The 27092-nt window shown below is 42.1% G+C and overlaps 3 protein-coding genes across 9 annotated transcripts in view; 1 reads left to right on the top strand and 2 right to left on the bottom strand.

Moving 5' to 3' along the window:
• myo16 (myosin XVI) overlaps nucleotides 1-27092 on the bottom strand; it is a 114880-nt gene that overhangs the window by 40090 nt on the left and 47698 nt on the right. For all 7 annotated transcript variants that reach the window (XR_004570627.1, XM_034232341.1, XM_034232337.1 and 4 more), the window contains exons 11-23: nucleotides 26708-26818; nucleotides 24204-24269; nucleotides 22475-22602; nucleotides 20960-21065; nucleotides 19654-19771; nucleotides 18826-18973; nucleotides 17943-18060; nucleotides 16292-16409; nucleotides 15506-15577; nucleotides 14738-14879; nucleotides 13867-13939; nucleotides 2334-2486; nucleotides 1685-1885 (exon numbers count right to left, since the gene is read on the bottom strand). Coding sequence is in view for 6 of the 7 variants with exons in the window: in XM_034232341.1 (XP_034088232.1) it covers nucleotides 1685-1885; nucleotides 2334-2486; nucleotides 13867-13939; nucleotides 14738-14879; nucleotides 15506-15577; nucleotides 16292-16409; nucleotides 17943-18060; nucleotides 18826-18973; nucleotides 19654-19771; nucleotides 20960-21065; nucleotides 22475-22602; nucleotides 24204-24269; nucleotides 26708-26818 (1554 nt within the window). In the remaining variant the exon portion in view is untranslated. The remainder of the gene's footprint in view (nucleotides 1-1684; nucleotides 1886-2333; nucleotides 2487-13866; nucleotides 13940-14737; nucleotides 14880-15505; nucleotides 15578-16291; nucleotides 16410-17942; nucleotides 18061-18825; nucleotides 18974-19653; nucleotides 19772-20959; nucleotides 21066-22474; nucleotides 22603-24203; nucleotides 24270-26707; nucleotides 26819-27092) is intronic.
• On the top strand, nucleotides 5593-9016 carry LOC117556807. The gene is made up of 3 exons (XM_034232343.1): nucleotides 5593-6238; nucleotides 7809-7938; nucleotides 8147-9016. The coding sequence occupies exons 1-3, from the start codon at nucleotides 5658-5660 to the stop codon at nucleotides 8897-8899; spliced, it is 1464 nt and encodes a 487-aa protein (XP_034088234.1). The 5' UTR covers nucleotides 5593-5657; the 3' UTR covers nucleotides 8900-9016.
• Nucleotides 9085-13823, bottom strand: LOC117556808. Its single transcript, XM_034232344.1, has 4 exons — nucleotides 11928-13823; nucleotides 10510-10704; nucleotides 10343-10419; nucleotides 9085-10225 (listed from the first exon to the last, which is right to left on the bottom strand). Exons 1-4 carry the CDS (start codon nucleotides 12021-12023, stop codon nucleotides 9406-9408), a joined length of 1188 nt encoding a protein of 395 aa, XP_034088235.1. The 5' UTR covers nucleotides 12024-13823; the 3' UTR covers nucleotides 9085-9405.

Below are 27092 nucleotides of genomic sequence, written 5' to 3'. Positions count from 1 at the left end.
GTGAAACATCTTTCCCAATTTAGATAAGATAAGAAGGAATTGCAGGATATGTTTATTTATTTATGGTCTATGTCAGGGGTTCCCAACCCCCGGTCCGCTACCGGGCCGCGGAGGTGATACTGCCGGGCCGCGAAATAGCTGTGAGTTTATCGTAATATTTGCAGAATTATAAATATATAAAAATATTTTATCATAATATTAAGTGTTTAATTTTTGCACCTACAGTATACCAGTCATATTATTTCATCCAGTAGCCTGGTTAAACTTTCACTAGAAAACTGTTAAAAATGGCTTTTATGATGTTCCGAGGGATTCGGCGACTCAGGCCTCTCGTGCGCACGAGAAAGTTACCGGTGCGCCAAGTAGGAAGAGGAGCGCACAGGAGACAACTGTTTGATTGCAGACTGTTATGTTTATTTGGGGAAATGGCAGTGCATACATTATTTGAGATATAACTCGGACTTCATTTTAAGGACATGTCGGCCAGGGGTGTAGAGCTATTTGTTTAAGCACCGGATTGGCAAAACAGGAGAGTCTGTAAACCAGTCTGCCTTGATCTATGAATCCATGTCCGGGACACTCACAGTACCTGCTGCCCGCAGCTGTTTTATAGAAGGAAAACCTCCTTCACTTCATGAAATGGCTGCAGCATCAGGAGGCAGCGGGACGTGTAACTCCGCCTCTGAGAAGTAAAGCACCAGCGGGTAAAGTTGTGCCTTTTTACGCACCGCCTTCGCTGTGTTTACCTTCATCAGAACAGCTTAAGAGTGACTGCAGGCTGCTACGTGTTAACCACACACACCTCTACACACATCGAACTGCCCGATTACTCCCCCTTTTATTAGTTTTATGAAGGAGATGTCCAGTCACCAAGGCGCATGATGTGTGTGTGTGTATGTGCTCTGCTCAGCTCTGTGTGTTCGGTGTGTTTGTGTCTGTCCGACAGTAATTTACACACATCTGGCTAACTCATAGGTAGCCTATATGCGGGTGTTCCCAAAATAAATTAGTTTAATCTTAATCTCGATGTAGTGCTAAATGCTGTCGGACGTGCACCAGAACGAACGTCACTAACATAATATCTTCTGAAAACAAATGACACACACACACACACACACACACACACACACACACACACACACACACACACACACACACACACACACACACACACACACACACACACACACACACACACACACACACACACACACACACACACACACACACACACACACACACACACACACACACACACACACACACACACACACACACACACACACACACACACACACACACACACACACACACACACACACACACACACACACACACACACACCTCCTTAATAATGCGCCTTCTGGTCCTTGGCACAATAAAGGTTGTGCCAGAGCAAGCATATTTGATGACATCAACATTTTAGCACTTTTTGGATTTGGGAGAAACGTTGTTCATGTTTACTTAAACTTTTGGACTGTCTTTTAGGAGTAAAAGTAATGAATTAAAAAAATGGGCATGGGTCCGCATTAGGTTCACAATTTGAGCTAGGCTGTAGTGTAATATATTGGGTTTTCCATGGACCAGATATTGATTGACGAGCAATTAATCGTGCCTGATTCACGTATGCCAAGCCCTACCACCTCTCAATACATATAAACATTTGAATGTAATAAAGACAGACCTGTCCGGCGTAGTGGCTGACAGTGAAGGCTGGCCCCTGATCTTTGGGTGGTGGGTTTCCGTTGCCATCCTTGGTCGTTAGAGACAGACCGTGAGTGGGACATGAGTCCAGCTGCGCTGACAGCCTCTTGTACAGACTCTGCTCCGCCGGCCGCAGGCTCTGGCTCTCCTCATCCAACACGCACAGCAACCCCTGAGGCTTCTGGGTGAGGAACAAACAGAAGACCACATGTTTATGTAATCTTCATAAAGCACTTTTCATAATAATAGTAATTAATTATTTCCATTATGACACTTGTATTGATCACCGTAGGGTATAGTCGTCCCTCATGATAACAGATACATTTCATTCGTTTGAGAGTTTTATTTGGATTCTGGTCATAATTGATAAAGATTGTAGACAGACAAAAAAATCTAAGGTAAAAGGGTCACATGCAATAAAAGGGACAGGTCTCCATTACATGGGACACCACCAGTCCTACCAGTAATGTAACTTTATATAAATGAGAGAAACAGCTTCACATTTGTTGAAATCATTTCCAACTTTAAATGTAAGTCTTGTAAAAGCCTTTGCCAAAGCTCTGCGTGTGTGTGCAATGTTGAATCATAGCAGACTAACTGGACTGAACCGGTCTAAACCAGCAACGTACCTGAAGAAAGAAGTCCAGGACGGCTGACTGGTTGCTGGAGTAGCGGGGGGTCTCCATGGCGATGCCCTCCTGCAGACACTCAGCCTGCTCCTGCTGGAATAGCACCTCAGAGACATACTGCCTCAGCCGCTCGTTGGTCATGTTCACGCACAGCTGGAATGCACACAACACACACATGGACCTGTAAACACTTCACTTCATTCACTTCTGTGCACATGGCATGACATTCCTCCTCAGAGACACCATGCTGTATGTTTGTTTTTAAAGAAAACAAATGCACAAATATGATCTCAAACACAGCCGGTTGGGGCACCAACAGGGAAGTCAATGGGGCATAATGAAATGACTACTCATATAAACACCAGACCCCGAAATTATTGATGGATGTCCCTGTGTAGGGGCTTTTTCGATCCCACTATAATATGGACCAAGTGTTCCTGCTGGGACACATGAACTCTAACCTAACCTAGCAGTAAACCAATCACTGCACAGGAGTCAATCAAATGAGTTTGTCTGTTGTCTTGCGTGCAAAGCTCTGGAGGGGACACTCAAGTGTGACTTGTCACATTGATGTAATGAAAGAAATCACAGAATATGAAGTGGAACAACACAGCACAGAAGACTGCAGCAGCAGGCCAGTTTCAACTTTTCCTGAACCCAAAAGTAAGAACACATGTAAGAACAGACAAAAAGTTATAGTGCTGTACACTAGGAATTAACTTGTCATTCTGTGTTTTTTTGAGGTGTCCCTTCTTTCAACCCAAAATCTGATGTATCCATCCTTCTTAGTCATGGCTGGAGTTGGGCAAATGGTTGAAAGTATTGGCTGTTGGCTGAGTACATCAGCGGCTGTTTTTTTGGGAGATTTTTGTCATTTTGTTTAGCAAATGTAATGGTCTACCTCCAAAGTAACAGCCGCTGCTCAGCATCAGAGAGACACTGGGGGGAAAGTGTTTAGAGCCAGGAAAGTTTCACATTTAACTGAATTAAGGGTTATTTTGGTTGCCGATTGTTGGAAAGGGGGGAAACAAACCAAAAGGTTGTTTTCTTTGCTCCTGTTGCGCTGCTGTTTTTAACGATGCCAAGCAACACACATGCATTAATATAAGCAATAGGCTACATGCACTAGGGCAGGGCTATTCAATTACACATTCAGTTGGGCCAGATTTTATAACTAAAAAATTCAGCTGGGCCAGACATTCAGCGGCCTGTAAAAAGCGGTTAATGACTGTAAGGAAAACTTCTGCAGCAATGGAGAGTCAGGACTCAGAGAGACACGAGGAGAGTTGGAGCTTTGATGTCAAACAATGATAGTTTATTACAAGTCAACGGCCAGAGAATTCATATCACAAGTCACAGCAGCAAAATGTTCTGACTGCACGGGTGGGTTGTCATGTCAATTCTGATCTGCCTCGCATTTTGGTAGACCTTATAACTAGTTTACAGAGAGTCAAATCCACATATTGGGGATGGGCGTAAACATCTGCAGACACAGTAGATGTCTCTCACATCTGTGGAGCTTAGAAAGCCAGCGTTCTCACACTCGCAAAACCCCCTATGTCCGCTAGGTCAAGCCATAAAACTTATAGTATCAACATACGACTGCATTATCACATTCCTTACGGAAGATAAGGAGCAGGGCTGATCGTAAATGTCAACACACAGAAAATGTTTAAATATTTAGGAGTAAAGACAGAATTATTCTGTAAATGACAAATTTTAAACCAACACATATTACTGCGATGAAAAACATGCAATTTGTATTCATTGTTCATCTAACAAAGGTACGTCAAAAAGTGCATAAAAACACAACAAATTTGCATTAATTTAACAGAATCTGAGGCATCTCAAAGTGCATTAAAAAAAAAGTGCACAGTTGTAGCATTATATTTGTTTGCTTTAGAAGTCAAATATTCAGGTTATTTTTTTTTAACCAGGCACATCACAAAGTGCATTTAACTGAATACAATAATAGAAGTCTTAATAAATGTCCTCACTTACAAAATAAAATTGGATACATATGACACATGCACATCAAAAAGTGCATTAACAAACAGTTAAAGAGCTCCAATATAACAAAAAGAGGTAGTACTCTAGCAATAGGCCTACTATTTTTTCACTTTTCAAGTAAAAACAAAAATCACATTGTTTTGATCACATTTGACCCAGACACATTACAAAGTGCATTTAAATGAATACAAAAAGAACTGTCAAACCCTTCAGTGCACAAACCCATAACAAGGGATAAGGGTAACTAACATATAAATGAATACTACACTACAGTGACTACACGTCTAAGTATAGTAAACTAGGTGCTTACTATCACCTCATTTGTGATTCGTCATCGCTGACTTTCTCAATGGGAGAAGTGAAATGTTTTGTTTTGAACAAGAGCAGTGATTTTTGGCTCATAGGATGCCAATGCAATCCTAAGACATTGGTGAAGAGTGCCGTCAGTCAGGGAGCAGCGAGTGCTACTTTTTATTCAGTTCATGTGTGAAAAGCTTGATTCACATTTGTATGTTGATCCAAACATACTGAGCACACAGATAGCTACTTTCTGAACGTTAGGGAACTGCTGTTTTTTGACATCACTCCAAAACTTCGCGCTGCTCTTGTGCCATGGATACGGATGAATGCATAAGTTCCAGGGTACATTTCTCCTCGTCGGTGCAGGGGACCACTTATTTTGCTCTGGTTGATACGTCCCCCTCTATTGCAACAGTGAAGGGGTCTCTGGCAAAGCCCATCACCTCTGTGGGCAGAGCAAGTCCATCCAATCGACCGGCAAAAGTTCTCTTTCAACCTCGCAATGAAATCTGTCATCACATCCGTGATTTGTGTCGGGGATGTGATGTGTTTGCGGAGCGTCGGAAAATGCAGCATCCGACCCGTACTCAAGTCGGTCGCGAAATGGTCCAGCTTGACTTGGAATGCGCGCATCTGCTCCACAAGATCAATGACCGTTTTGTCTCTGTTTACGCTTCAGAGTTGAGAGAGACATGTTTTGGAGTTGCCATCATAGGACCACCGTTACTAGCACCACTAGATGCACTTTCAAAAAACGTGTTGCGTTGTGGTTTGGTGGTTTCTATGCAACGCGGAGTGTTGCGTTCATGGTCTGTACTAGTGTAGGAATTTGGCCACTCGGGAGTTGGTTCTGGGCCGCATCTGGCCCGCGGGCCGCCATTTGAATAGGCCTGCACTAGGGTCTGAGACGTACTTCCGCCTTAGCCGTTATACTGCTCGGACGCTTCCGGGTTGCTTCTGGTCTGCGTAGCTGAGCGTCCACAATGTTTTACTGTTTAAATCTGTGGTTTAAATATGAGTCGACGGAAGATTTTCAAAACGGAGCATTTGCAAAGACAAGTAAAGAACTACTCCGAGCACTGCTGTGTCCCACTTTGTACGGCGTCAGCTAAATTCAACGGCGTCCTAAGTTTCCATGGCTTTCCGACCGAACTCGAGCTGCGAAGACAGTGGCTGGTTAAAATACGACGCGATAACTTTACAATCTCCTCTCACTCCAAGGTCTGCAGTCGTCACTTCGCTACGGATCAACTAACCCTTGATGGCCGTAGGAGGCTTGTGAAAGGTGCTGTCCCAACTCTGTTTGAGTGGAATCACTTCACTGCTCAAACACCGCGGGCTAGTGTTTGGGAGAGAAGGGAGCGGCCCACTGAACCAGTCTCTCGGGAGGAGCAGGAAGAGCACATCGATGTCCGTGACCATGATTACTGCTCAACCCCTGAACCAGCTTCACTGGACATGTCCTCTCAAGCTACAGAAGACAACTCCAAAACATTGGAGGATCTGCAGAAGCAACTGCAGGAGTTAAGAGTCCAGCGAGAGTTTTGCTTACAGCGGTTTGCTGGCTCCGACGACAACATCCGATTCTATACCAGGTAATGTTTTGGCTAAATTCTATCCACGTTTTTGAGATGGGTTAGCTTATAAAGAATCCTGTTTACCTGCCGTTTGACTGCTGACTATTTGCATGCAGTGTTTTGATTGATTGATTGAAAAGTTTATTAACAGCTTGTATATTGGGTACAGTACAGTACAGCTCAAAACATACAATTGTTAAGGGGATGCAGACCAGAGAAAGACTTTCGTCTTGTTTACATCAGGGTCCCCCATTTCCAATTCATCATGTCATTTAAGACATATAAGACATATTTGACATACAGATGGCTTATTTACAATTTACATACAGGTGGGTTTTTTTTTTTTTACATACAGATTGCTTGTTTACAATTTTCATTTTAGATTTCGTTCTAATACATCCTAACCGGACATTTAAGACATACCAAGTCTACAGATATACAGTTAGTAACAGAGTCTACAATGCGAGTATACATAGATGGGGGGGGGGGGGGGAAGCTGTCCATTGAACGACAGGTTGAGATTTGTACTATTACCGGGGCCAGTTTTGCAATGCTCTCCCCCGAAGGTGCTCTTTAAGAGAGGTTTTGAAGGTAAGTATAGTTTTACTTTCCTTTACAGTTGTGGGAAGAGCGTTCCACCTTGATGTGGCATAATTGCGAAACGTGTATTCCCCCTTTTTTGTGCCAAATCTGGGTTTCACATGATTTGTGGAGCTCCCTCTGGTGTTATGATCATGGTATTCCTTGACCTTTGGGAAGAATTTTGACATGTACATGGCTACCATAGAGGTGTAGTGGATCTTGTAGACCAGGCCCATTGCAAGTAGCTGTACTCTGTCGTCTACTCTAAGCCATCCTTGGTTGTCAAAGTGGGCAGAGGTGAGGTGGGTTCTAGATGAAAGGTCAAGCAGTAGTGTGATCAGTTTATTTTGCGATGTTTGAAGTTTTATTTTTAGAGCCTTGGAGGTGCTATGGTACCATGACGTGCAAGCATAGTCATAGTACCCTTGAATGAGTGCTCCTGCCAGAGTTTTCAGGGTGTTTTTGTTTACCAGAGAGGAGATCCGGTATAGGAATCAGTTGGAATAAGTAGGCTACTCAACTTAACTGAAGTATAAGTACAAATACTATGGTTTGAAAATACTCCTGAACTGAACATGTAGAATCATAAATCATGTGTTTTCATAAGTAACTAGAAACTATGAAGGTTAACTAAATGTGGTGGAGTAAAACATACTAATACTAACAACATACTGATAATACTTTACTACAAGTGGAAATCTTCAAAACCTTACCAAAGTAAAAGTACATGTCAATATCCACTGCGTTTCTCCCAGTTGCACACTTAAGAATGAAGAGTAAAAGTAGTCATTCTGTGTAAAATGTTCCCTGTATGTTTTAGATTATTATTACTGCTGCTTTAATGTAGTTGTTACATGTTACTGCTGTATATTACTATACCTGCACCAAGTGCCTTCTTAATCAGTCTATTTGAATTGTAATGTATTATAGCAAACAAGAGGAAAGCATTAGCCCATGTTACAGTTAACGAGTCAATTAATGACTGACATGTGTCTTTTGTGTACAGATTCCCGAGCTATAACCACCTGATGGCCTTCTGGTTTTTGATTGAGCCTTCCATTTATAAAATGGTTCGTGTTACAAGAGCGATATCAGCTGCCAAGAGGAATGAAGAAGTGGTTACACGTCCATCAACGGTAGGCTACGTTTCTTTTAACACACAATCTAAACACAAACTGAAGGGAAAATGTTTCTCCAACATTTCATTGCTTTCGTGTAGGCTAAAAGGCTATAGTACTCAATCCTTTTTGAATACATCAGAGAACTAAAACAACTTAATGTTTTTCCCATGGTGTGCTACACTCATGACATTAATATAGTACCCTTTTTTTGTTTATCTTCCAGAGACAGCTGCTTCAGCCAATTGACGAGTTCTTCCTTTTTCTCTGCTTCCTGTCGGTGGGTTTGAAAGAGAGGGACCTTGCAAACCGCTTCAACGTACACCAGTCCACTGTGAGCCGCATCATTGCAACATGGACGAGTTTTCTTACAACTTTATTGGGGTCACAGTGCATCTGGCTTACACCTGCAGAAGTTCAAGCCCACCTCCCAGAGGCATTCAAAGATTTCCCAGACACACAGGTGATCCTGGATTGCACAGAGCTGAGGTGTCAAACACCATCCTCACTCCTCCTCCAAAGTGAAATGTATTCTACATACAAATCTCACTGCACCATGAAAGCCCTGGTTGGCATAGCCCCACATGGCGCAGTGACATTTGTTTCCAGTCTGTATGGTGGTTCTGTCAGCGACAAGGAGATTTTCAAACAATCTGGAATAGCTGCGTTGTTGACTGAAAACATGGCAGTGATGGTAGATAAGGGATTCCTGATCAGCGATTGCTGCAAATGCAAAGTGTACTGCCCACCTTTTCTGTCAAAGCAGAAGCAAATGCCAGCCTATCAGGTGAGGGAGACACAGGCCATTGCCAGACTGAGGGTTCATGTGGAGCGTGTCATTAGGAGGATAAAAGAGAACAAACTTTTTGATGGTGTCATCCTCCTGTCCCATGCCTACAACATCAACCAACTGTTTGCAGTAGCATGTATGCTGTCAAACTATCAGAACAAAGCACTGGTCAAGAAATGGGTGAAATAAGACAAGATGATGACACCTGTGCAGGTAGCTGTGATTAAGCTGGGTGAGCACACCGTAATCCCGTGTTGCCTGACACACGCTAGTGTTTTGTTTGAATAAATGGTAAATAGCAAATTACAATGCGTTGATTTCTTACAAATGCACTGATTTACTATTCATTACACAAATCACTTCACTTTATTGTCTTTTTAAATACAATTGTATATTTATTTACATATATGAAATGTGACAAACAATATATATCAAAAACAAAATATTGAAATCACATTTTGTTGTCATTCAGAACACATGATTGAGGGATTGCCTCCTAAAAACAATGACGGCTGAGCCAGGGTCTAGCAGCTAACTGCTTACAGAGTTAACAATGGCTACAGTGCCCACTACTTTTTTAATGACAGGTACTTCGGCATACGTGTAAAAAAAAAAGTCTACTTTTTCTCTGATTGCTCTTTGCACTTCTGGATCTGTGTATATTCTTTGCACCAGGTAGTCCTCTTGTGCCCACACTACAAAATCACACCACTGCATCCCAGATACAAGAAGTTGACGCTTTTCTTGAGCTTAGGGGAGCCACATTCCATCTGCACATATTTGCAGTCGACATCATTTGGGACATTGGGACATTTGAATTCAACAAGGCCAAATTGGGGATATTCTGTTGGGTCAAAAACAACTCCATCAGGGGAGGCACCAAGCCAGGGCGTAGAGGGGTGAATGACAAGGCCACAAGGGGAGTAGTTCACGTTTGCCAGTCTACTGTATTCAGCTGCTACTGTGGGCTCCATCTCGGCACCTCTCCTCATTTCTGCAGTCTGCCTTGTACCTTTGAGTATTCGCTCTGCAAGAGAGTTAGCAGAGCTCTCACCTCTGACGTGACAAATCTCTCTTAACCTAGAGGCAGTAACCCTGGGTTTGCGGAGCAGATGCCACTCTGAGCTAGAGCTTTGCTCACGGGTAGCCTCCTCAATTTTGTGAGACATTTCCAAATCAACAGATAAGCTGTTCATATGTAGTTGCTCCTCTTCTGAGCACACCAGCGGTAAATCACATGGCAAGATCACATACCCCTCTATGGGCAAGTGGGGTGTTGGTGGTGTGTCAGTGTGAAGTGTGGTGTACCGAGACGTCAAAGCAGGCATCTGATAGGACAGAACACTGCCCTCCTGCACAATCCCGAAGGCACTTTCCATTAGGGGCTTGTCAGGTCTCATGTTCATTGTGGTCACAAGCGGCCTGTCTTCAATGCTGAATGCTGAGTATGCCTCCGTAACTCTGAACAGGCAGGGATCTGGTAATGGCCCCACCATGCCTCTGTAGAATCCACTCCTACAAAGAATGGCAAAGACAATATAGCGCATTAATGTGACAATAAAGGTTAGGAATACAGCACCAGAATTATGAATTTTAAAAACACAGGAAACACAATTTTCCAGCTAAAATTACCTTACTCCAGTCGGCACCATCCTATTTGGTACAGGCTTGGTGAAGACCATGGAGTTGATGGGCCCTGGCTTCACACCCTTAAGGAAAAGACAATTACTGTTCGTTGAGTCACTTTAAAACAAAAACTCTGTGAAAGATTACATGTATTTGAACCTCATTGAAATTACCATTGTTCGCGGCTTGTGCCATTGCTGTTCCGATTCAGTACAGCTATGCACAGGTGGCACAACTGGCATGTTCAGTTCAGTGTAGTGTGCTGTTTGGAACAGCAATGCTACTGTGTGATTGCACAAAACAGTTCCTGCAACACAGGAGCACTGGTTGTGTGTGAGCACCACTGGTGATGAATCACGAAGCGTTATCTAAAAAAGAGAGAAGAAATACTAGTGATTAGTAACCTCACTTGTTACTATGAGCCAGGAGGTTATTATGAGTAGAATTATTGGTTATTTTTACTGACCCATTATCCTAGAAGAAGCATGTATTCCTGAATGCTTAGTGTTACCCTCTTACCCTACAATACCACAATGAACTTTCTTTGGAAACTAAGATGCCTTGAAAATTGTATTAAAGCAGTTTTGACTATATATTTGAACCCCCAAACTTACACATCCATAATCAATGTAATAATATCTGACCAATCAGCTGTGATAAAGCAGGGAGAAGTAGGACACTGTTGAGATTCCCTTAAGGTAAACTAATGTTTAACTGAACTGAAACTCAATAAACAGGGGGGAACAGTGTCAATGCTGCCTGCCTACACTCAAACTGTGTGCTGTCTCGCTCTTCCGCATTGACCTGTAGCACAAGGCTCTCACGCTGACCTGCCCTGTCAGCCTGTCTTTATTGGACACTGAATGAAGAAAAACAGAGCAACAGCGTTAGATCTATACTCACGTCAAAACATCTATGGCAACATTGCTTTACAAAAGCTGATACCATTATGCAGTGTGGCTAACAACAAGATAACCTTGGCTAGGCTATAAGGCTATTAAACGATAGTATTTGTTAGCAAAATGGCTAATGTTTTAAATAATTAACACCAGAAACAGTACATAGCGTTACCCAGAGCCCTATAGTAGTCTACTATAGTAGTAGTATAATAATAATAATAATAGTAGTAGTTATACTATAGGGCTCTGGCGTTACCTAGCTTTTGACAGCTAATGTTAGCGTAACCCGGAGCATAAGCTAGCTGGTTAGTACCGGCCCCGGTAATGGTACAAATCTCAACCTGTCGTTCAATGGACAGCTCCCCCCCCCCCCCCCATCTATGTATACGCATTTTAGACTCTGTTACTAACTGTATATCTGTAGACTTGGTATGTTTTAAATGTCCGGTTAGGATGTATTAGAACGAAATCTAAAATGAAAATTGTAAATAAGCCATCTGTATGTCAAATATGTCTTATATGTCTTAAATTACATGATGAATTGGAAATGGGGGACCCTGATGTAAACAAGACGAAAGTCTTTCTCTGGTCTGCATCCCCTTAACAATTGTATGTTTTGAGCTGTACTGTACCCAATATACAAGCTGTTAATAAACTTTTCAATCAATCAATCAAACCGGTTACCTTCTTACCTTCATAGTTGTGTATATATGACGCAGCATATAATTTGAAGCCTTTATCGAGTTTGCTGGCTGGGGCTTTAGTCGTCCGGCAAATCCGATGAACATCTGACATTTTTAATTTCGGAAGCTCTTGTAGGCAGCGGGTGTAGAAGGTCGTCATTTTCAAACAGGAAATGAATCGGCCGCTATGAGTAGAATGCGGAAGTGACTGTGCATGTAGCCTATTACCGGTTGCTGGGTGGATGGATAAAGGATTTTAATGGAATGCTATAACAGAGAGATTCAGCCATGTGATGACATGAATATTGTAGGTGAATTGATAATGACTTAAAAATAAAGTAAAACATCTAAATATTGATGTTAAGTACTATAATAAAGCCATGAAGCCCTAGTTTCAGGGTAATGCTAAGTATCTACCAATAAGTGCTGATCTGAAGGTGTGTTGTGCTGTAGAGTAGGGCCTGTTTTTTTCCATCAGTGTTTGTCTATTCTTTGTCTTCAAGGGAGTCTATTACATTAAAGGCTTAGTCCCAGCAGGTGGTTGATTGAGTTAACTCATTAGCAAAGTGCTGAGCAGGTACAACACAGCTCTAATTAACAAGCCCTAATGACCATGACCTGATCAAGCTGTGCCTGTAGAGCCTGTGTCTGCATGTGTGTACAAACATGTCAGAGAGTGAGGGCCACACCGACTGTAAGAGATCATCGAGTTTGTTTATCCAGATCTCACTCTCACTTTCCATGGGTGGGCGGTGATGTTGCCATATCTACACTTTAGCTACTGTGCATATGACATGAATATTGTAATGTGTGTGATTTTAACAGGATGATATTTATAGGTCGTTCACCAGCAACAAAGGAAAAGCAGCAACAAAGGAAAAGAGGTTAGATCGAATGAGGCAATGCCACCGCTTGCCAAAGATGGTCTAGTTTTCCTTTTTTCTCATTTTGTTAACTCCCCCTCCCCTTTTCTTTCCTTCTGGCACTTGCACTCTCTGTGACCCGAAGAGGAAAGGTCACGCAATCCCTCGCTTCCACTTGGATTAGAGAACATGGAGGGTAGGACTCATGCCACTGACATCTTAGTGCCATACACACACAAACACACATGAGTCACACAAGCAATGGCACACTGGCAATAAAGTCTGGGAGGGGATTGGAAGTTCCATATTGAGGAACCGTAAGCTCTGAGTACTTAGACTCTTGTGCATTACACCCTAAGACACAAGATACACACACACACTCACTCACATGCACACTAAGGCATACACACAGAGTGATTTACAGAGTGACTTCACCTCTGCAATGTCTTACAATGTCCATTAACAGTGAATTCTTGATGAGCACATAAAAGATTAATGGCCAATAACAGGTGAGCAGTAGAGAGATGCACATGTTGTACTCACTAAACAATGCAATGTAATAACATACAGTGAAATACCGAAAACAACCAAGCATCACAGACATGCTGATCTATCTGTGTACATAACAGGTGCATACGTACATGATTTGTACTGTCACCCGAGAAATATGAACTAAGTAATGTATGTAAAAACTTTAAGACTCTCACACACACACGGACAAATACACACTGGTTTGAAGCTGCCCATTACTCCAACCTCTCGCACACTGAGCACTCATTGTGTCCGCCGTCGGTTCATTTGAGGATAGCTGAACATCACGTCACAGACCTCATCTAATTCATTACAGACTCAAATGTCCAGGCTAAAATAGAAAAAAGCCCCAAATATTTGTCAGAATTTGATTAAGATCTGTGTGAAACTAAAGTACCACACTCTGTTCAGAGAGATTTCCTCTAAGCAAATTGACAATTATTCAGGGAATGTCATAAATGCATTTGGCCTGATCTGTCGGCTTTAGTGAAAGAGGACACACATTGATAGGTTTCTTTGGGGTTAACTTAAATGTAATACAAGCATCATCCCACCTGCTCAAATCCATTCCTTTCAAATTCTTCAAACCCAAAGATATCCAAGATCCCGATTTCGAGGGCAGGATCACTGGAAGAAAGAGAATTTGCATTATCTTACACCACTTTCACTCCAGGATCACCTTGAGAACGTGTTTGCATGGTTGCATGACGGACAGGAATTATCACATTTTCCCATGTGTTTGTTTGTTTGTGTGTGTGTGAAATAACACATTCAAAAGGGGTGTACCTGTAGTTGACATATTTATTATGTTTTGAGGTTGGTGTGTAAACAAGGCAAAGCACAAACACATTCCAGAAGATGGAGCGCCGGTTATCTGACAGAGTGTGATAAGACTTCACAACATAAACAATACCAAGGATTCCATTGGCCTCCACCTAGGTGTGTGTGTGTGTGTGTGTGTGTGTGTGTGTGTGTGTGTGTGTGTGTGTGTGTGTGTGTGTGTGTGTGTGTGTGTGTGTGTGTGTGTGTGTGTGTGTGTGTGTGTGTGTGTGTGTGTGTGTGTGTGTGTGTGTGTGTGTGTGAGACTTTCACATAAACCTTGGGTGTGTCCTCCATCTCTACCGTTTTCTGTTCAGGACTTTCCATTTCAGCATACATACCTATTTGTGCATGTCATGTAAACTGCTAGACTCATCTCTATGCTACTGTATGTGTGATTGTGTCACAATATGAGAGCAGTCACTCCTATGAGAGAATGCTCTTGTGTGATGACAGAAATATTTGGTTGTTTTGATGATAACAGTTATCAGCTGCCAGGGCTTCAAAATAAATTATTTTGGCAGTCAACACTGAAAAAAACAACCTTGGCTCACATGTGCATAAACACAAACACAGACATACACACATGCACACACATAGATATACCCAATGCTGTCGTCCTGTCCCTGTAGGTACTCGTTGGTGCTGTTGACCAGATAACTGAAGAGGCGACCATAGATGGCTTTCGCAAGCTGGTCTCTGTACTGTTCTGACATCTCCACCGTGTGGCGTCGGGTGCTCAAGTCACCTGAGGTAAAGGGACCGGGACATGGCAACACAAATGTATTACAATTTGATTAAGAGCAGTGATATTTCTGAAGTTGTGCAGTTGTGCCACTTTATCATCTTTTGTCCACGAGAGAACATTTATGTAAAAAAATTATAATTATAAAACAAAAAAATGTATTCTGTACAAATCTTGGAAATTTTAAGGTATCCATTAATCACATATTGTGTTTATGTTTTGTTTACTCTAAAAACGAATATAAGATACTGTTAAAATATATTTTAACTTGAAAATAACTATCTTTGTCAGAATGAAACAAATATTTCCGTTGACAAAGAAGATATTTAATCTCTCACAAAAAGACATTTTGGCAAATTTGCCTTTTTCCCCCCCAATTTGAACCACCTAATTCCCTTTACACTGTGCTCATTAGTCACTTACTATAAACCTTTATAGGACTGATCTTGATTGATGACATGGTGGTTGTTGAAATACAAGATGCAAGTGTGTATTATGAACAGTGTCAAGGTTTTTCCTCTGCTGTGATTCTCTTGGAGAAAAGATGAATCTGTAGTAATCCTTGTGAAACTGCTAATGTGTGTGGCATATGAATGGCCGAGTGATGGCGAAGGCCGGTGTGTTGGTACCTTTAAAGTACTGAACGTCAGAGATGAGGGCATTGCTTAAGTCCCCGGAGCACACCTGCAACAATCCAGCAACTGTGCAGAGAAAGATCAAAGAGGAAGGGAGAGAAAGACACAGTAACTCAATAACTGACAGTGTCGTGATGACAGGATGAAAAATATCACAATAACAGCATTAATCACTACATGTGTCGGAAAGGAAACGCTGATAACATCCCAGAAATACATCTACTCATTGCTACTCATCACCCTGCCAGCACAACAAGCTGAGCTCTGCCTCAGATCATTCCCACTTCATCGATCAGTAGAGCTGGCAGCAATTAGTCATCAGCGGGTTTCTGAGCAGAGCCCATAAACAAGCAGCAGGAACAGGTGACATGAGGCCAGAATCCCTCACAAGCCATGACATCACATCTCCCTGACAACGAGTGGCTACACTTTCCCGTTCAGGTGCTGATGTCGTTTGTTTACCATCTCACAAAAGGTCAGGGGTCACAGGAATAAATGTAGCGGTTGTAAGGGAGATGGAGAAAGGTTGCAAACCCAGGCACAATGAGCAGGAAAGTGTGTGTTAAATCTCTCCTCACCACCAAGAGGCTCACCAGACAGGTGAATGTCTGGCCTTTAGCTAGTGCTGGCAAGCTGCCAAGCAGAACTACAAGGGGGGGAGGAGCGATGACTACGAGGTAAACAAGCTGAGCGGATGTGATGCACCCCTCCTTTCCGCACTATCCCACCTACACACAGGGGGGAAATGTGACCACGGGTATGTGACGGGGAGGCACTGACCTCTCTCCAGCAGCTGCAGGTCCGAAGGGAAGGCTGTATCGGCATCTGTCAATGCAGTAAACCGTATGTCCCCAATATGGAGCACAGCAGATAGCAGAGTAAACACTGAGTCAACCTCCTAAAAGAGACCGAGACAGACAGAGACAGGAGAGAGAGAGAGTGGGGTGTTAGTGAGGCATTAACACAATTAAGTAAGTCAAATGTAGTCCTAATCAAAAAGATAGATTTCCCTTTTTTATGATAAATACCAACTTTCACTTCAAGTAATGCTGAGGAAATGTTTCATGATACTAAACCTCTTCAAAAGGAAAGACATTTTTTTTTGACAACACTTCCCATGAAATTAAATAAATAAATGATATGCATCAACCCTCCTCCCTTCATTCACACACTTCTCTTCCTCCGCCCCACTCTCCTTTCCTCTCTGCCCTTGAGTAGAGGACGCTTAATGGAATACCCCATTACCCACTGCTCTGAATCTCTGAGAGGGGGATGTTGGAGTTTGAGAGTGTGTGCTCGTGTGTGTTCGTGTGTCTGAATATGTCTGCGTGTGCACTCTCTCAAGGCAGGATATTGGAACTGATATCTGGGAGATAAACACAAGCATTAGTCTCTGTCTGACACTCTATACACAGACAGACTTCCCCTGCTTAGAAAAGGAGAAGAAAGGGAGCAAGGGCGCAAGGGAGAAAGAAAGGAGCGTTAATGACGATTGACCTTTGGGTCTGGACTGGGAATCTTCCCCTGATTAGAGACTTAGACAGAGACCAATGGGTGGTCTAAGACTTCCACTCCTACTCCCCCACTGCGTCTCCTGTCCTCTGGACTCTCTCTCTTATCCGGTGGACACTAGTGCCCTCTGATATAAATCTATCGCTCTACTCCTCTATCCCTTAGGCTTTGCCTGTGTGTATTGACTGCTGCTGGATTAAAAGGTGAGCTGGTGGTCAGTTGGATGCTGACAGATGCTGACTGGGAATCTAAGAATAGAACCTGATAATGGGGCTGGGAACACAGCTGGTGGTGCACACTGTAGCACACGCAGCCTTCATAAATCAAAGACCTTGTCTTCTGCATTTGGTCACACATGTCTTTAGATAGATAATTGAAACACATGATGAGTCCCAATTCAGGACCCTAAGAGTCCCAATCCCAATCTAAACGTCTAGGCCGAATATGTCATAACAGGCAGATGATGCCTGTCTCATTTTAAAGGCTGTGCCTGAACCGAGAGGACACCCTATTGTATCCTTTGGTATCCCACAAGCCATTATGCTGGTCAATTGTTTAATGGAGCATGGACAATCCCTGTCAACTTGGAAATGATCATGTCATTATTTACGAGGTATTACTGTGACAACATTGAGGCCATACATTTTTCAAATATCTTTCTTTACAAATTGTACAAAATTCAATACACTAAGCCATTCGTTTTTTTGTCTATGAGGGTACAAACACATCGTTTGGATAATTCAGCTTTAAGACTCGGGCACATTTACAGACATTATTTTGACCTGGGGATAATTCTCCTCAATGACCTCATATGTAGCTACTTTAGTGTGTGTGACATCAACACTTTAAATGATGCCTGCTGTCAATAACCTTTGAATAAACAGAGTGAACAGAAGCCGTATGCAGTGCCAATCGATACCTGCTTGTTGAAGCACAGGGCTCGCAGGGCGTGTTTGACGGCTGTGAGGCGCTCCCTGCTCTCGGTGGAGGCTTCAGCTACTGGAGGGTTCTCCCCGGGAAGTCTTCCACTAAGATACCTGGAAAAGCACAGAGAAATGTGGACAAATGTTTAAGACACCCATAAAAACAAAATTACCAAAGTGAGCAAGGTGTGTCCTATGATGAGTGTTCAGGTGCAAACATTTATTCATGTGCTCAGCAGGACTTGAAAAAAATATATATCTTTGTGTAGAAAAGTCTCAGGCACACTTTTCAGAGAGCTGTGTTTGGAAGGGAGATTTGAGCAAATTGGGTTTTAAATCTACAGAACTGGATCATGCACACCTAACAAAGACCCATGGAGACATAAAAGGATAGTGAGGTGCCAGAGGGGCTGCAAAACAGAGCAATCCAGGTCAGTGGTTACCGCATTGGTGGAGTACCGCGAATAAAAGTGCTGTTAGCATAACCCACAATCCCACTGTCGCTGTGCAAGAAAGAGCATGCATGAGTAGAGGTCTGAAACACAAACTAAACATCAGATAAAAGTAAGAGATTCTCAGAGAACAATGTGTGTTAAAAATTGATACAGACACTCATGTATTCAGGCATAAACACACACACAATCTCTCTGAAGACATTAAATATGAATGTTTATATATCGTCAGTGTTGAGTTAAACTGTGTACGTAAGCAGCTTTTCTTGAAGTAAGTAAAAACCTCTTAAACTAAGAGGCAAGAAAGATATTTAAATAAACTTATTAAATTACTCTTGTTGGTGAGAGCAACAACCAGCTGCCATTCTACCTTCACAGGTGATTTTGTGAACTCTCAAAATACACAAGGCAGCTGAATGCCATGTACCTATGAGCCAGGACATTGTTGAGGTAAAGCGCGCTGTTCTCCTCAGGCGACTGGCCCTCAGCCATCAGATGGAAGATGTTGAAGCTGTGTTGTTGAGGAGGCAGGTGGACCAGACGAGACTTCTCCAGCATGTGGGCGTACACACGGGCTTAAACATCAGAAGTGTATTTTAGTTCAATAATACATGGGTAAATTACATTTCAACAGTGCTGATGATAGTACATTTGTGGCCACTGTTCAATAGGCAGTGCTCACTGATCAAATTAAGATGGATAACAAATAAGGTGAGAGGCTGTAAAACAGATCACAAATAGAAACACCAGAACAGTCGACTGATGGGCTTCTACTGCCCCCTGCTGGCGAAGTTCAAGATTTCTTCAATGCTTTACTGTCATGTACACAGTATACTACAGTGTAGCTATAGCAATGAAAAACGTAAGTCCCAGGCTCCTCCAACAATGCAACATGAATATATATATAGGACATGAAACAATAAAAAACTATTAAAATTGTGCAAGAAATAACAGAATAGAAATAAAATAGTGCAAGAATAATCACTCGTGCACAGTAGTGCGGTGCCTTACTGTGAGTCTGTTTTGTTTTATGTCTAAGATCTCAAATCTTGTGATCAAGATTGTTAAATATTTACTTTTTCTTATCTTGACAATAAAGCTCAGGATATATTTGAACATTTGGAAGAATGAAGTTGGATATTTAGACCCTGCTCAGTTTCTCCTGACTCTAATGGAAAATACAGATACAACTATATGAAAGTAACTGTAAAGCCAACTAACAAACAATCACTTTCCCTCTAGAAATGTAGCTTACCTCTGAGCATTGTCTTCCTTTTGTCACAGTATTGGATGGTCAACAGTTTGATAAAACGGCTCGAGTTGTTGTTCTTCAGAGTCTTTGCATGACCGAAGGCCTCCAGAATACAGTTTACCTGCATATTGTATCACACCAAAATACAATTGTTACCAGTGAGATAGTATTTTACTTAAGCATGACTTTTACTGTAGAGTATGTTCATCTTTTTATTTTTCAAAATAGTCAAATCAAGTTTGTTAAACATATGTCTGAACCTGAATCAAAAAGGAATTCTGCTTCAATACCAATTCCTACCACTAGATGTCAATATGTATCCATTATCTGGGACTTGAGTATTTTTTGTGTCCCAGGATGATCAGTGAGCGAGCTGACCCAGTTATCGACTACATAACGATGACTTCATCAGAATACAGCACTTGCAATCCGAGGCGACACAAGCTTTGTTACCCGCCTGATAGACCCAGTGCAAAACAGTGAATCATATGGAAAGCACCACGATGGTGTCACAATAAATGGAGGATATTAAAACCTGACCTTGCTTAAACACTTAATAGTGTGCCATGGAAAGGACATGGGTATTTAATGTCCTACTTTACCCTAATATAGTTTTTTTTAAATCAATACTCTTTTCTTAGGATGTAGAGAAAAGGGACTGCTTCCTAAGAAAAACGTTTCAAATGATTTCCTCTGCTGGAAATGGTTTAGTCGAACAGAAACATCACAGTATGGAGAGAGTGGGATCTTGATGATGCAATCAAACAGGGTTTGAATGCTCAAATGATGCCTTTGGCGAATGAAGAGCTATCAAGCAGAGAAAAAAAGACTTTCAGTTAAGCCCCATACTCTGTGTGATAATCTATACGTCTATTTGTACTCTGCACGGCAACAGAAGAACAGCAGGAGACATTTACATGACTCCTGCCTTACTACACTTGCACTGTCACTATCTGAATTTTTATCAAAGAAATGATATGATGAAGGAACAATAGGCAGAGTAAAAACATAAGATCAGGGAGATAGGGTGAAATATGCCTGGTTTTGAAGAGTGCACAAATATTCATGAGTTTCTCACTGAGGAATGATTGTGAGTGCCATGGAATTTGAAATGAAATAACAGCACACAGTTCTACGATAAGATTATCGTTGGAACATTTAGCCTTTTTGCCATCTAAAATAATGACTCAAGGGCATTATAGCAACAAATGATTCAAGACACTGAGATTTCATCACATGTTAGTAAGCCATAAGGCTCCAGGACCCGACCTGATGACTGCAAGAAGAGTTAAATAGAGAACAGACTTACGTGTTTCATTCTGGGCTCCAGTGCAAAGCCTTTGGGGCTGGAGCGGGCTGTCAGATGTCTCACTATGTGCTTAAAGGCCTCCGTTTTCCCAGAACCACTTTCACCACTAGAGAGAAAGAGAAAATTGCTAATTTCCTTCCTGCCTGAGGTGATGTTATTAATGTTTCGACATTTATTAAAGTTTTATAACAATTACTGAACAGTGAAACCGGTTTAGCTTGCAGAGATAATTCCTCCTGTGCATCCTGGGCAATTAAAGAGTCTTTCTGATCCAATGTTAATGATGGGGTACCAAATCCACACATTTCAAATTTCAAAAAACTTGTGAAAAAATGTGTGTCTCATATGATTTTATCTTAAATTAATAGATAGTGACTAGAGTCAAATTATTGGTAAGCAAACAAAGTCAAATTAAAAAGCAGCTATAAGCAACAATAAAAGGACAAAAACCAAGCATCTGTGTGAGTTACATCGCTCTAGATGTGTCTCAGAAGAATAGATGATATGCATTAGTCATGAGGGTGTTACCAACATCTGTCATCTCAGTTGCATGTCTCCACCTAGCTGACATCACCCATTCAGGGACCCCCACCCATCTAAATCACCATCTATTCCGTCTTTCTGACACAACTAACGGGGCTCCATTGATCACCACTTTCCACACGCTGTTATTGCCACAACTTATCTGGCAGTTGAGGCTTTTTTCAATTTGTCATTGAGTGGATATTAAATTAGGTACCAACGCAGTACATGCTCCGACACTCACCGTCACGCAGAGAGCTGAGACTGGCGTGTAACACCTAGCACATGGCTGCAGTAGGTCAGAAATCATCACTAATGGCCGCAGTGTGCTGTGGTGCGCTGTTTGTTGCTATGTTTCCTACTAACTGCCCTTCTGAGTGCGAAGTCCAAAGGCCTTTCCACTGCCTTTTCATTTAACAGTTTCTTATTAGATTCCAAGGGCATTTTGTTAGAGCACTAGCCCTGGGGGATCATGGCCTTGCCTGTAAACGTGTTAGTGTGTGCATGTGTGAGGAAATATGGAGCGAAACAGAGGGCTTGAAAGAGAAGCAAGAAAAGGAGGAATAAAATACAGTGTGTGTATGTGGGAAGGCACGGTGTCATGTCTGAGCAGGTGTGTGTGTGTGTTTGTTTGTGTGTGTGAGTGAGATGGATAGCCTGTGGCCAGGGCGCATTAACTCTCTGCCAGATTGGTTACAACTCAGCGGGAATGTCACTGTACACCCGGAACGGGATTTAATTGCAATCAGGAAGCTGCCTCCGTCCAGCTGAGGACAAAGGGCAAGAAGCTACAACACTCCGAGCTAACCTCCATCGCTGCGTGAACATTGAACAGGTCCACTGCTCAGCTCAGGCGGAGAGCTATTAGTCTCTCAGGGAGTGTTAAACAGGTGGAGGGGTGTGGACCAGACAGGTGGCCAACTGAACGTCACGATTATTTCCCTCTTGAGTTTTTTGTCTCATAATCCAGAAGGCACGGAGTTGAGTGTGTACCTCAAGATGAAACACTGTGGGCGTCTCTCCTGCAGCATCATGTGGTACGCTCTTTCTGCTGAGGAGAAGATGTGAGGCGGCAGAGAGGAGCACAGACGACCCGTGGAGCTCAGGTACAACTGACTCACCTGAGAGAGAAAGACAAGTAAGTTAGACATTAGATTACAACTTGATGTTACATGGATACACACACACCCACAGGGTTGAGCAACAGAGAGGATAACGTTTCAGGAAAACAGTGAGACCATGCTGGATATAACTTTCTATAGCACTGACACTAAACCACTAAGAAGGTGTGGTTTACTACTCAGTCCAGCCATGTCATATGACCTAAACTGACCAAGATGATTTCAGACTCATTTCTGCTGTTTAACTTACAAATACCAAACAACCAGCCAGCAAATACACTATGGACAAATTCCCCGACATGTCTCTGTAATAAAAAAGCAACAGGAATTCCTCTTCCTTAATAGTTTTAGGAAGGTAACAGTTTATTGATATATAATAAAAATGTAGCTAAACAATTGCCAAAATGTGATTATCTGTCTAGTTTGTTATTGGAAACATCACATATCTCTTTTGTTTCAAACACTGATGTTGTTGTTGTCTTAAAAACAATTGTATTATGTATATATCACTACCATGGGACCCAACTTTAAATTTAGACTGAACTATTGACTGGAAATGTTAATAGCTTTTATTTCAGACTTAAAAATAAGTTTTTATGACAATGTTTTCATTCTAAGTCTCTGACTAAATGAAGGGTTTATAGAATGTTACTCAGATATTGACTCTTTCTTTTTGTTGAAACACGGTCAGTGTATCAGAAAGTTAATCCCACCATTGTCTGCCATACTAATCTCTGATATAACTGTACTACTGTATGACACCCTTTCTTTAACCAGTAGAGAGGATGTGAGCCAAACAGTGCTGTATTTGGCAATGGAAAAGGTATGGAGGATGGGCTGTGGACCACCAGAACAGAGGGGGTGACAGACGGCCAGCAGGTCACACATGTTGTGACATATGTCCTCCTCACACCGGCCCCTCCCTGCTCGTCCACACGTCCTCTCCATCGGGTGTGGACGCCTGGAGTGAGTCCAGACCGAGGCTGGAATGGGACGGCCAGAGGGGGCCTGGCTTCATTCTGTCATGGCAGGAGAAGATGTCTCCTCCATCCAACCCCTCCTGGGCTCATATGAGCAAGGGGCTCAGCTGGCATTAATTCCGCTTTTTGAGTTAATCACTGTTTAACATGGCTGACAAACAATCAATGTGTAAAAGGTAAAAATATGCTGTATTTTACCAGTAGAGAAAGTGTTTTTAAAAGTCAAAACATGTAATAGAGTGTGTGTGTGTGTGTGTGTGTGCGTGCGTGCGTGCGTGCATGCGTGCGTGCGTGTGTGCGTGTGTGTGTGTTAGCTAAACTGAATCTCTCGCCCCAGCTGATGCAGAGTCAGCCTAGTGCTGTGTATCACTGAGAGGAAGACTGCATTATTTATCAACCACAAGGTCCATTTCATCTGTTCATGACCTGCTTCTTATGCAGCAAACATGCCTTCTTTATAGTACGATTGCACATGTAAAATGCATAACCTATCAAATGTAAACCCACGTGTTTTAAGCGTGGATCAAAGTACATAGAAATGCAAAATAAACATTAGGAGAGCAAAGCACAGCATATATGTTAAGCCTAAGTAGAATAGATGCAATATAAATGCATGCTTACCAAGGTGGAGTAGATGGGCAGCTCTTTGTTTGGATTGACCAGCAGAAGGATGTGTCCAATGTAAGTCTACAAGGAAGAAAAAAACACACACCTTAGTGATCTTTTGCTCATGAATAAAATTATATAAAACCTTTGTCTTTCGAGCGTGACCGTTTTGACATACAAACAGGCTGAAGCTGTGTTTTAATTACGGACAGATTGCCTGAAGCTAACACTGAAATGAGAATAAGTGCTGTCACCCTCTTTCCTTTACATTAGTATTCATGGTGGTGACAATCTGTATTACTTTAAGACTATGGTAATCTCATGGCAAAGAAAGGTCAGGACGAGAGCTCCAAGGATAACCTTAGTAATGACCTTTTTCAAGGAGAAAACCCAGTTCTGCCCTCCTACGCGTCGTACACAAACCCTGAGGCCATTTAGATAAAATAACCAACTGCCAATTCCTGACCCTTCCCACTAAACTGCTAACCCCCTGTTTCTCAATTAGAGTCCTGGAGGCTGTTTGAAAGCTAACACTGTGTCTCCTGGGAGAGCGCAGACATTCTGCAGCATGCTGCTCTGTCCTCAGGCCTGGGCTCAAGGTTAATGACTTGAACACATTTTCCGCTGCTTGCAGACACCGAGCGAAAGTCAATATACAAGTGTTGCTTTTTTTTTACACGTAAAACTTCCACACTAACTGAAGACGTTGAATGATTGACAATCCTGTGAAAAGATTAAACAGTGTCTTCCGTCATATCCTTCCCCAGTTCCTTGAACCTCTCCTCAAGGGGTTTAGTGGGCCTTCTATCCTAGCAGAAGGCAGCAGCCCCCTCATCAAAGCCCCCTTTCTGACCACCCTGCTGGGGACATATTGAGCATCTACCTCCTTTGTCCTTCCCCCTTATTTCTGTCCCTCATCACATCTACAGCATGCTTCTTCACCTTTTTCTTTAAATACCGTCCATTGTGTACATACAGTTATATTTTATGGTATTGCAACAAGAAGGTGAAAAAGTGCAGAAATGCAAAGGAATTAATTTACTCTGTAACATGAACATCATTTCTAAGAAAGGGTTCAAGGGCTTTTAAATAAATCTTAGGTCTTAGTCATCCTCCAACAATGCTCATTAAATATGTATAGAAAATACTTTCCTGCAAGCAAACATAATCTGAATCGAAAACATAAAACAGTGCAGTGGGATAAAATAAAGACAAATAAAATATCAATTGAATGCAAACAGGAAACTAGAAATGTACAGGTGTAAACTGTTCTGTAAAACAATTCATACAAGTATATATACGGGTATATTTATATTTGTTTATCAGTTGAATTTTTTAATATTACATGAAAAAACATTACTTGCTAAACTGCATACATTTTATAATTATAATGAGAACGATGCAATGTGTGTATCTTCATGACAGAAGATATATACTGTACAATCATATCATATGTGCCTTATGTCCACATGATAGCTGCACTCTGTCCTTTCTTTTCACCTTTTCTCCTTGGACTGCACCTCAAATCCAGCCCTCATTATTATAATAATTTCTCTTTTCTTCATCCACCAATCTACTGCCTCCTATTGTCATCCCATTATCAGTCGTCCCCTGCTGTGGCTAACCCTACTGTCTGTTGCCCATCTGGGTTTCTATAATAACAGACCATTACTGCCTATTCACAGGGAAGAGAGTGCACGGGATGGCTCCACATTGATCTGGTTCCAGTCTTTATAGAGCTCGGTCCCCATGGAGGAGTATGGGCTACATCACCATTTTAAAGGAAAGGAGAACATGACAGGAAACAAGAATAGAAAATGGACCATGTGTTGGAGATAAAGGCATTTAACTCCTGAATATAGTGATGGATTTATCTTTCCAATCGATATAAATGGTATTGATTTTGCCATTGTTCCCATAGTAAGAATATATATGTGTGTGTGGATATGTGTGTGTGTGTGTGTGTGTGTGTGTGTGTGTGTGTGTGTGTGTGTGTGTGTGTGTGTGTGTGTGTGTGTGTGTGTGTGTGTGTGTGTGTGTGTGTGTGTGTGTGTGTGCATGGGAAGGTTTTCAGCTCAAAAGGGCGTATGGAACTTATAAAGATTTCACTACATTCAGAAAAACGACTCACCCCCAATCACTGGGTGTAAAAGGACTCTCAATTAGAACTGTCAGCACGATAGTCTTCATGGAGTTAGCTCATGTGTGACACACGGTTGTGCAGTGCTTATACTTCCGAAACAGAGTACACTCCACAAACATATGCTGGAGGGAAAGCCACTGCAGTAGGTGCTCATGGGTATAAAGACTGTGTGATGTGATCCAAACATTACACTCTGAAATTCCCAGACCGTAAACAACACAGCACTCCTCTACAAATAAACAGCTGAAGTGGCCCAGTTATGCCGGAGAGAGCGTGTGTGAATGTTTGTATTTCTATCTGTTCTGTGTGTTTTAATGCATGTTTAATGCTGAGTGGGACCTCCTTGTTAAGTGGCACAAGGACAGTCGAGTCTTACGTAGATTTGGTCGTTGCCAAAGCGCTTCTGCATCTCGTAGAGCAGACTGCTGTCGGTCAGCTCACTGAGGGAGGCCAGGTCGTCATTGGGAGCTGGAGGCATCAGCTTCACCTAAGGGAAATGCAAGGTGAAAATGTAAACCAACTAACATCAGCAGCTTGAGTATTTTCAATGAAACATTCAATGTCCCAGACAGTGAACTACAGTCATATTCAACTGTAGCCCACAGAGATTTAAACTCATTGTTCCAATCACACTCTGCACTGGTTTATTTCCTTACTTTCTTTTCTTTATCTACACTGCTCTTGGGTCTCAAATGCACACTATTGCAGCGATAGCACATTGCTTAACTACTACATACTTGATTACTTCTCAATTATCACTG

This window comes from Gymnodraco acuticeps, unplaced genomic scaffold, assembly GCF_902827175.1.
Source record: "Gymnodraco acuticeps unplaced genomic scaffold, fGymAcu1.1, whole genome shotgun sequence".
Taxonomy (NCBI): Eukaryota; Metazoa; Chordata; class Actinopteri; order Perciformes; family Bathydraconidae; genus Gymnodraco; species Gymnodraco acuticeps.
This window is presented reverse-complemented; position numbering and strand designations above follow the sequence as displayed.